Source organism: Poecilia latipinna, unplaced genomic scaffold, assembly GCF_001443285.1.
Source record: "Poecilia latipinna isolate Pla-1442-1.1 unplaced genomic scaffold, P_latipinna-1.0 Scaffold2020, whole genome shotgun sequence".
Classification (NCBI taxonomy): domain Eukaryota; kingdom Metazoa; phylum Chordata; class Actinopteri; order Cyprinodontiformes; family Poeciliidae; genus Poecilia; species Poecilia latipinna.
In genome coordinates this window covers 153,440-164,490 of record NW_015114636.1, presented here as the reverse complement: position 1 = coordinate 164,490, position 11,051 = coordinate 153,440, and the positions used below count along the sequence as shown (strand labels likewise).

The following is an 11,051-nucleotide window of genomic DNA, read 5'->3' as shown; positions in this document are numbered from 1 at the left end:
ATTTATTTCAGCAGGAAGAGGAGGGAGGGGTAAAAAAAAAAAAAAAGCAGGGGGATAGAAACTTTAATTAGCGAGCCCAATGGCAACATATCGTATAAGAAGGCACTGGGCTATAATTAAGCGTTTATTTGCTGTTTAACATCCTAATGGCTTAAAATGGCCCAGTGAGGATTAATATTAAGCGATATAGTCTGGTTAATAATGACAGTGTGCAACGCATAATCACTGGTGAGAAACGCACGTAATGCTTTTTTCAATAATAATAATAATAATAATAATAATAATAATAATAATAATAATAATAATAATTTCAGCGTCACATTTATTAATCTAAAGGCGAAACAATGGCAAGGCCTCGGGCCAAAGTTTTGGGGACCCCAGGATGTGTTCACTTGATCTGGAGCTCGGAGCGCACGTCGCTCCGCTGCTGTTCCGCTCTCACCTCTCTCCACTCCGTGTCATCCTTGTGCGTCTTATTTTTCCTCTCGCCCGCAGATCACAGAGATATACAGTGAGGAAGGACTCCTCATCTCATCCGTGCGCTTCCCTCACTGCTTGTCATTTTTCGGATTTTTTTTAAGCCACACCCCTGCAGAGAGAGAGAGAGAGAGAGAGAGAGAGAGAGAGAGAGAGAGAGATCCATGACCATCTCCCGGGTGTTTAAAAAACTAACTCAGGACAATAGCGGCGAATGAGCGCGTAATTAAATTAATTAGTCCTTCTTGTCAATCTTGGATTAATGGCCAATAGCGGCGGTGCTGCTTAATGTTTTTACTCCTCTCTCTCTCCCTCTCGTTTTTTTTCCCTCCCATATCATTGAAAAGGAAGGGGGGGCTCATCCCGGCATCCTGAGGGGAGGTAATTTGCACGGATCAAGGGGGCAAGGCGCCGTAAAGTATAAATACTGTGACTTCAATAGAGGATCACCAGCAGGTTCCCTAACTCCGCTATACCAAAGGAGGAGGAATTGGCTGAGAAGATATATATATATATATATATATATATATTTTTTTTCCACCTTCATCCACAGTTTGGCTTGCATCATCTCGTATCATTTTCAACGAGCCACACCATTGATGTCTTAAGCAGCGAAGGGGGAGAGTGTGTGTGAGAGAGGGAGTGAGTGTATGGTGTTTTTTCCAAGAGGAGAGGAAGCAGTGATGGAAGAGCTCACCGCTTTCGTATCCAAGTCCTTCGATCAGAAAGTGAAGGAGAAGAAGGAAGTGATAACCTACAGGGAGGTGTTGGAGACCGGGGCGGCGCGAGCAGGGAGCCGGGAGTCTTTATCCGCGGAGCCCGGGAGCCGAGAGGAGGCGGCCGCGGTCGCCCGGAACGTGGCTCTCTCGCCGGGCAGGGAGACGGACATGCTCGGGCCGGAGAGGATCAGGGACGCGGGGAGTCCCAAACTCATTGACGGTAAGGGCTCTGCGCGCTGTGTCCGCTTTACGAAGAGAGGGGAATCAAAAAAAAGGCCGGGCAAAAAAATAAGTTAAAACATTTTAAATGAATAACAACAAATGTTGCTATATGAAAAAGACGAAAGTAGTTTTACTTTAAGTTATTTGTTGACATGTCACTCATTTTTGACTTATCCGATGGCAACAACTACTCCTAAACTAGTCTATTTTTGTTACGCATGTCAATCTTTTTCAGATTTTTAAGAGGTTCGCTGAAGTTCATTTGGACAAGTTTCAAATCACACCGCTTCACAAAACAGGAGAAAAGCGTGGCTGCATGTAAAAGTCATGCTGTTTCGTTGCACTTTTCTAAAGACAAAAGGGATTCTGCTGATGATCGAGGCAGATCTAAAAAAATATATATATGAAAGGACTCAATTGACTCGCGTGAAAATATCACAGGCAAACTGATGTTTATTTTCAAAAACGATATCTTCTGGCCTTCTTCATTTCAGACGACAAGATAAAAGCTACCGAGTGTGAGTTTCCTCAAGAATCGTTCATTATGTCTGTTTCATTAAAGCGCATTTTGGCCTATGCAAAGTAAACCGCGTCTCAGTTAAAAAAAAAAAAAAAAACGTCACAAATATAGATTTTCGAGATAAATCACATCATAAATATCTGAAAACAGCCTTGCAACTGCAGATGGAAGAAATATTTTTTTGTCATGGTTCCTCATACATTAAAGTAAAACTGTTAAATAGTACATGCAAAAAAAGGAAAAATAATAAGAATGAAATAAAAATAAATAAAAACAAATACGTACATATTCTAAACTAAATGAAGTCATGCTGTGAAAAGCAAATGTTTTGTTTATCCAAACATATATTCTCAATAGCTTTGCTCCATATTGCATGTGGCGTTTACGTGCAGGCTATTTCCTCTCCCGTGTTCTGTGACAACATGCTGGACAAGATATCTTAGAGTTGGGAGGCTTGTAAAAGTGACATCTGTTCGTCATGGGCAGCGTGGTTAAAAGCGGAACCGCGACAAGCATGTATCAGACACCCAACAGTAGGCACGGCGCTGCATATTTATAAGCGGTTAATAATTAAAGAGCTTTATGTAGCCCGACAAAACATCCGAGGTCTGATAGCTGTGTGATATCAGAGGGCAAGCCTTTTCTTCCCTTTGCTCTCTCACTCGTTTTTGTTTTTATTTTTATTTTTATTTTTTTACGCAATCCTGTTTTGTGTTGACATTTTTACACACGCTGCGTTCTACGAGCTTTGTTTTCCCTCCATGAAGGAGGATGTCATTTTTATTTTTTTTTATTTTTAATTAAAAAACGAGCTCAGATTCGAGGCAAACTCTGTGCCATCCGGTGCAGTAAATCGTTTTATTTTGACTTCAGTTTTTAATAATAAAAAAAGAAAAAGAAACGAAACTACCCACTGGGGAGGCTCTGTCGTGCACGATGCTGATCGCGGTACCCCCCTTCCTCATTCCCCTCCTGCTATTCTCGCAGGCACCACGGACGTGAAGGAGCGGAAAGAGGACTCGAAGCCCATCGAGGATGAAACGCAAACAAAAATCAAGCAAAGGAGAAGTCGGACTAACTTCACGTTGGAGCAGCTCAACGAGCTGGAGCGGCTCTTCGACGAAACCCACTACCCGGACGCCTTCATGCGGGAGGAGCTGAGCCAGAGACTGGGACTGTCAGAGGCCCGAGTGCAGGTAAGGCACGGTTCAGAAGGAAAATAAATGAATGCATAATAATAATAATAATAATAATAATAATAATAATAATAATCTTCATTTTTTAACGTTATCAGCAATATCAAAATGAACAACAGGAGAATAATTCTAACATTTTTTTGTCTGTCCATCCTTCGATATTTCCTTGATAAAGCTTCAGGATATGAACATGTTTCGTTGGATAGTAATATTATTATTATGATGATGCTGTGTAGGTGCAGAACTGCTCTGCTTGGCCTTGATTTGTGAATATTCGCACAGCAAAACCGATAGTGCCTCCAGTACTTTGACAGATTACATAAAGAAGTGAAGATAATGCCCCAAAATGCACTCTCTTTCTCTCTTAGTATTTTTTTTTTAATTAAAAGTACTTGTCTCAATTAGTCCTTATTTGCTTCACCACTGTTCATCTAATCTTTATTATCGAAATTGCACAGTAAACAATACGCCCACGGTGGGGGGTTTTCATCTTTCTTTCTTTCTTTCTTTCTTTCTTTCTTTCTTTCTTTCTTTCTTTCTTTCTTTCTTTCTTTCTTTCTTTCTTTCTTTCTTTCTTTCTTTTTGCATTTAAGATATGTGTTACTAAGTCAGTGGATTTTCATAGGGATAGACCATCTGTGCAGAAACCCAGTATGAGTGGTGGGAGATGTGAAAGGTGTGGAGGGGAGGGGAGGGGGGTTCTCAGACATGTCCTGTGTAAGACGATCAGGGGGAGAGGATAAACACGAAGGCAACTTTTCCCCCCACTCTGTTTTATAACAATAATATAAATTTTCACAACTGCTATGCATTAACAAGTTCTTTGGAGGAATACTTTCTTTTCTTTCGATATTTGTCATAAACTCACCCTCTACTACATCCTTTAAAAAAAAAGTGGGGTGGGGGGGGGAGAAGAAGAAGTTCAAACCAGCTTTTTGCGGGGCTCCCCAAGCCAAAATAAGACGCATTGTGTCCCGGACAAGGAGCACAGCTCGAGGGATTTGCATAAATTATGTATTATTTTCAACCCAATTTGAAACCAGCTTTCGCCTCCATCTCTCTGTCTTTCTTTCTTTTTTTTTTTTTTTAAATCTCCATATGAGTATGATATATTTTCATATCACATATTATTTAGATAGTGATTTTGGGCGCCGCCACCACCACCAACAACAACAACTTCGGTGCGTTTGGGTTTTTATCACAGCCATAAATTAGTGCGCAAGAAAGGCTTCCGAGCGACATGCGCTGTGATCAATAAATGAAGCCGGCTGACAGCCAGATCGATATGATATTTCAATCATGCTTTCATTGTTTGCGAGGCATAGTGTTACAGAGGCTGCGTGCAGACACGTTGCATTGTGGCCTTCTTTTAGCCCAGGCTTTATCTGAGGTATTTAAGGCGGATTATCATAGTAATAAACCGTTTAATGCGCGTTCCAAGGCGGTTCTCTGGATTTCTTCGGAGAGAAATGTGAGCCACCGCGCTCTCGCTTTTTGTGGACTAAGTGTTATAGCGGTGATTAGACATTTAAGCATGCCTCCGACATGGATTTTCTCCAGATAAGGGTAATTAATTTCAGCGGTCAGAGAAAGAAGGGAGATGAGCGCTCACATCCCTCTCTTGCTCTGATCTCCAAAAAAGCCATGATAGCATTGCTGCAATTCGATATCGGAGAGTCCATTCAACTCTTCGGGGACACTCATCTATAGAAAGATGAAACCACCGCTGACAAGGTTATTTATTATACCAGAGAAAGTCCTGCTCATTTTCCAACCGGAGTCATTCTATTCTCCTAATGAATTTGACATCAGATTTACTACATTTAGCCTTTAAAAAAAAAAAAAAAAAAAAATCTTCTCTTCTCTCTGTCTCAGCCCCCTCCCGCTCTTTTGCTTTTCTTCTTCTTGTTGGAGGCTAAATGTATAACAATTAAAATCCGGGGTTAAGCAGAGGCATTAATATTTCAGTGCTCCTCGGGGATATTGTTTTTCTGCGGTTGTTGTCACTTTGAGAGGAATTACACATGGCCTCACAAGCAGCTGCCAATCAGCGGGTCTCTAATTAATTTCTGTCCCTGCAGGTTTGGTTCCAGAACAGAAGAGCCAAATGCAGGAAGCAGGAGAACCAGTTACATAAAGGTAACTCTCACACATCAGAGCAAACCCATTCTATTCTATTCTATATTATTCTATTCTATTCTATTCTATTCTATTCTATTCTATTCTATTCTATTCTATTCTATTCTATTACACAGCTAACATCATTGTTAAATATCGAGTTAATTATGCTCTCTCAAATTTCTTCATTTACTGTGTGAATGGTGTAAAGCACGCACAATATTGTGATCCTGTTTCTGTTTTCTGTTTTTGGTATTGCATTGCTGCTTCCACATACTCTGTGTTATCTCAACCATTCAACTAAAATGTTAAGTTCAACATGCCAATGCCTGCTATGACTTTAATCTTTCATATATATATATATATATATATATATATATATATATATATATATATATATATGAATAAATTGAGAGTCTTAAGGCCTTTCTCAAATCTTTGTGTTGTGCAGTTTTTTTTTTTTAAATTAAAACCTTTTTCACATTTTTTAAAAATGTCAAATGAGTTGCAAGGCATTATGCTGTTACAAAAAGATTAAACTTTTTAGAATACCTTTCACTGCTCTTCTGCAGCCACGTGTGAAGCTTTCTTAATTCTGTAAGGCAATTTCACAAAAAAAAATACATTGGTTGCTATGGTTGCCAAGGAAAGCTCCGTTATCTCCAACTTTTTTACATTTATAGACCTTTCTAAATGAGACCTTTTAGAATCAAAACGCTGGTGTTTCTCCTCTAGCTTAAGGTCCACTGTACAGTGTTGTGTTGTGCCCTATGTTGCTCTGACTATTCCTCTCACAATTAAACTATCATCTGTGTTTTCCACAGGAGTCCTGATTGGAGCAGCGAATCAGTTTGAAGCTTGTCGTGTAGCGCCATATGTCAACGTGGGGGCTTTACGAATGCCATTCCAACAGGCAAGTAACTTTGAAGCTTCCAGTCTTAAAAAATAATAACAAACAAACAAACAAACAAAAAAGAACAGACCCTCCCCTTCTCCCATCTACACCCACCATCCACACATCCAACCCTGACTGCTGCCTTGGCACAGGATGTGCCCTAGTGCTATATACAGAGAATCCCTTTCCATGTGTCTGGGTGTGTGTGTGTGTGTGTGTGTGTGCGTGCGAGGGGAAGTAGAAGGGTAGTGGGGGGAGCTAAACTCTTATTACCTCACTGGTGAGAACACTGTGCCAGCACAGCACAGCTTAATTGGAAAAATCCCTCTCATGTTTTTTTTTTTTTTAATTTTTTTTTTACCATCTCTGGGGCTGTTTTTACTGCAGGAAAACAAAACATTTTAGAAGACTTTGCATGAGACAGCGTCTTCTATTTTCAGCTGGTGAACAGAATATTATAATATTATTTCTATGCCAGAACTAATTTATCCTATACAGATTTACTCATGCGTTTGCACTTGTTTTTGAAACAATGACCATTGCATTTTTTTTTAATGATTGTTTTAGACTTTGATCGATGTTGTGAGATCGTCATAAAAACAATAGCATAAACAATAGTTTTTAGTGATGCAGTTATTGTTGGGACTTTTGCTTCAAAGTTCACAGAAAGACTAAAAGCTCCTTGTGGCCTATAATCTGTTACTGGCATACGTAAGCACATTGTTTTCATAATAAACTGAGCAACGCATAGTTTTGCATAAAATGTCCTCAGTAAAACCATTGAAGGTGAAATCTATACTGCAAAAATGTCTTTGAGTTCAGACCCTGCTTCAAAGGGCCAAAAGTGAGGGCTGAACAAATATTCAGATGTGAGCTCTAAGATGCTTTATAAATACATAAGGATCAGCGCTATTGCTTTATTAATGAATGTAAACAGCTTCAAATGTGGTGAAGGTCGATTAGACAATAGTATCCGCACTTAGGAAGCTGACAATCCATAATATTACGTACTTACATGTTGTGTAATTTTTTTTATGTGGCTCATTGCTCAGGGTGTCATTCTGTTGTGGGTGAGGGCTCCAGATTAGGACAAAAGAAATAAAAGTTATCATTCAGATGCTTCTATCACCTTTGGACGTATGCCATGTTAATGGGAGAGAGGGCATTCGTTTGTGTTGAGTGCAGTGCGACTCGTGTAAGAAAATGTGTCTGATTCCTTTTCTCCGGAAAACTAAAGAACTATTTCACAGTTCTTCAAAGTATTTGAAGATCCTGAGTTTAAAATCTAAGCTAATTCCAAGAGTAAAATAGATTGTTGTACGTTGTACACGGATTCTTTAAAAGACAGTTTGAAATGTGTGAAAGCCTATTTGTGAAAATGCAAAAAAAAAAAAAAAAAAAAAAAAAAAAGGATATTTAATGCTTTTAGGGTGACCCTTAGAAAATCTAGATGGGTCAAACTTGAAATTTTTATAGAACAGTTTTAATTGGTGAAAATTCTGCATATGTACAGAAAGTTCTGTGACTGGTGAAAAATGATCAGGTTCTGTTTTTTTTTCTATTTACAAGTATGTGCTTAAGTGAAGTTAACGTTTTTATTTTATTCTGAAAAATTCTGACAGTTTCTACTGAGATATCATTTTGAGTATTAATGTTGGGAAATGTCAAATTAATTCACAATTTCAGAAAGCAGTTTGAGGATGCCAGAAAAACAAAACAAAACAAAACAAAACAAACAAAGCAAACACGACCATCTTACTTTTTAAACAACTGTACCCATGTTTTCCCTGAAGAGTTCGGAAACTAATACTGCGTGGAGCAAACCTGATTTTCATTTAGGGCTTTTATGCCTCTCAATGCAAGCCACCAGTCCTTCACATTACTTTTAGTCTCAGCTGATCACTTAATTAGCACATCATTAAGCACAATGAGGTGTGAGTGTGTTGCCACTGGAATAGAATGGCGTTCATGCTTGTCTGTTAATTGTTTCCAATTGTTAGTTTTTTTGTAGTTTATTAAGCAGGGTCCATGCATACTTAATACCAGCTTCTCAGAGTTAATTTCCATCAACAGTCCATAAGACACACCAACATTAATTTCACAATACATTAAAGGAAACATCTGAAAATCTTCATATGGAAAAATGAAATAGATAAGTAAATATATGATCATTTGTGTGGCAACTTCCACTGATTTAATAATGCAGTCACAAATACAGTCTTCTGGTGAAAATGATCCTGCATCCATCCCACTGCAAAGTTAACGCATGTTCTCCCCCTTCTCTCCCTCCCCATCCGTGCGTCCCGTCCCATAGGATAGTCATTGCAACGTGCCGCCCTTCTCCTTTCAGGTGCAGGCGCAGCTGCAGCTGGACAGCGCCGTGGCTCACGCGCAGCACCACCTGCACTCTCACCTGGCGGCGCACGCGCCCTACATGATGTTCCCCGCGCCGCCTTTCGGGTTGCCCCTGGCGACGCTCGCGGCGGAGTCAGCCTCCGCCGCCTCAGTGGTGGCCGCCGCGGCTGCGGCCAAGAACACGAGCAAGAACTCCAGCATCGCCGACCTGAGACTGAAGGCCAAAAAACACACGGCGGCGTTGGGACTGTGACAGCGAGGACACGAGGCGACTGAGGAGACACTGAACCAAAACTGCTTACAAAGTGAAGTGTGGGAGGGCGCGAAAAAGTGTCGACGGACGTAATTTATGTTTTCTCAATGAAGGAGGACGAGTATAATTATAAAATATAGGCTATTTATGAAATACAATGAGGAAGACTGTGACGTGATAGCCTACACAGAAGCCTAAAGAGGCGGACGGGGTGGACGGCGACGCGGGGACAGACACCCCGACGAGGAAGAGGAGGAGGAGGAGGAGGATGCAGCTGGGTCGGTCGATTCTTTGTCAAACAAGGCGAACCATTCTGCAATTTTTCCTGTTTAAATATTGTATTCTTCTTGTTATGATTTCTTTTCGATTCTACATAGAGGCTGGCCTCATAATATTTCAAAAGAAAAGGAAAAAAAGAAAAGAAAGAAAAAGGAACAACTAAAAAAACAAAACCCCTCTGCTAAAGTAGCGGACATTCTTTGTCAAAATAGGGACAATATCTCTCCCTCCACTGTTTCTTGTCCAGTTTTGAAAATGCCTCTGCGGTGTTTGCATGAGTTCATGAGCCATACCTACCCCACTCCCCCCACCCCCACTCCTGTCAGCTCTTATCCTCTGTCCTCCCCTCTCAGTTGAAAGTTTGGCCTTCCCGACCTTGATTAGACCTATCATGGCTGAAGGTGAAACGGACTCCACGCCAGAAATGTGAGATTATAAAACAAGATGAGCGGTTTTTTTTTTAAATCATCATATGAGCCAGTCTCCATATATTTAGCCTACAAGGTGATTTGCGACCCCCCGCCCCCCCCTACCTCCCATACACACTTCCCCCTCTCTTTTTTTATTTTTATTTTCTAAAGGAAGGCAAATCTCATAAACAAATACCATCTCTAACACAGTATGCGAACCGGTACGGGCACATGTAAAATATGTTTATACTCAAGAAGAAGAAGAAGAAGAAAAAAAAACATGCATTATTTTTTATGATTTAGTGGCTTTATGAATGCCTCGTTGGGGATTTGTTCATTTTGTATTATTTTCCCGTGCATTAAAAATCATGTGCTTTCTGTATGTAATTTTGGATGTTTTTTATAACAGTGAACATGAACTCACCAAACGCACGGGGTTTTTAAAGGGGTTGGGAGAAAGAATGACCATAAAATTATTTTTATTTGTTTTTTTCCATCACATGTGAAACGTGAAACCACCTTAACAAAAAGTTGACTTTTTTTTTGTTCTTATAATAAATTAACAAAGTTTCTTTAATGACTTGATTTTTCTAATTAATTCGATTAATATACCCGCAGCATAGTCGTTATTGTTATTGTTGCAATCAGACAAGGTTTTGAGAGCAATAGATTTAAAAAATAATAATTTATAGGTGGAAGTCTTTTGATAACATCAGAGTTGTGACAGGTCCGTTTACTCGGGAACATTAGTATGTGTGTGTGTGTGTGTTATGTCTCGGTGTGTGTGTGTGTGTGTGTGTGTATTGCAGCGCCCTTGCCAAAGCGATGCATTATTCATAGTTTGCTTATAGAGGAGTTTCAGAAGAGAACTGATCATTTCCAGAACAAGTTAACAGGCAGATAAAAGACACAAAGCCGTTCAGTATCTCAAAGATGAAGTTTTGAAGCGTTTTAATAAATACATACAGTGTATTCTATGTGGATATCATTGAGGCATTTTAATGTAAAACCTTATTATTACTGGAATTTGAATCCCTCCGGACTGGAGGCCTGATAATTAGTTAAAACAAGTCTAGATGTTAAATTTTAATTATTCCACTCACTTCGGCTCGCAACGATATAAACGCACAATTAGACTCGGCCTTGATCCATTTTACATTATTTTCCCACAACATGTTGCAAGTGATTAAAAGACCAACAAAAGATGAAATAAAGTAAAGCAGTAAGAGGAAAATTATACAGACATATCCCTTGAATTTGGCAGCCTGCCCATCTCTGTTGAATGCAAATATTTCCTGCATTGTGTTTTTGTTGTTGTTGTTGTTTTATGACCTGAAGATTGACATTGTGAATAAAAACATACAGACAGCCCTCAGCTTAGAAAACAAAGCCAAAGGCTGCGAAAAAAAAGAAAAAAAAAAGAAGATTAATTAACGCTTGCCTTACTTGACTCACAAATTTGCCTGATTCATTCCCTGACATCTTTAACCGCTTCTTATTGAACATTTAATAAACACCTGACACGGGAAGCCTATAATTATAGGAATCCAGATCGCATTACTCTTCCGATATTTTTCCACGCAAAACACAATGTCCTCAGCTATTAA

General features: G+C 39.6%; 1 protein-coding gene across 2 annotated transcripts; it reads left to right on the top strand.

The window, feature by feature from the left end:
- The first annotated feature begins 700 nt into the window (after positions 1–700).
- shox2 (shox homeobox 2) lies at positions 701–10,846 on the top strand. 2 transcript variants are annotated; one of them, XM_015016441.1, is made up of 5 exons: positions 701–1,416; positions 2,926–3,134; positions 5,216–5,273; positions 6,077–6,165; positions 8,498–10,846. In XM_015016441.1, exons 1-5 carry the CDS (start codon positions 1,128–1,130, stop codon positions 8,753–8,755), a joined length of 903 nt encoding a protein of 300 aa, XP_014871927.1. In that variant the 5' UTR covers positions 701–1,127; the 3' UTR covers positions 8,756–10,846. The 2 variants fall into 2 exon arrangements, with proteins under 2 accessions (XP_014871927.1, XP_014871926.1); XM_015016440.1 differs by having other exon boundaries at positions 703–1,416; positions 8,462–10,846.
- The last annotated feature ends 205 nt before the right edge of the window (positions 10,847–11,051 follow it).

Coding starts and splice junctions, on each gene's coding strand:
- shox2 (XM_015016440.1), top strand. CDS start 1,128: ATGGTGTTTTTTCCAAGAGGAGAGGAAGCAGTGATGGAAGAGCTCACC. Junction 1,417..2,925: donor GAGTCCCAAACTCATTGACG/GTAAGGGCTCTG, acceptor CTATTCTCGCAG/GCACCACGGACGTGAAGGAG. Junction 5,274..6,076: donor GGAGAACCAGTTACATAAAG/GTAACTCTCACA, acceptor TGTTTTCCACAG/GAGTCCTGATTGGAGCAGCG.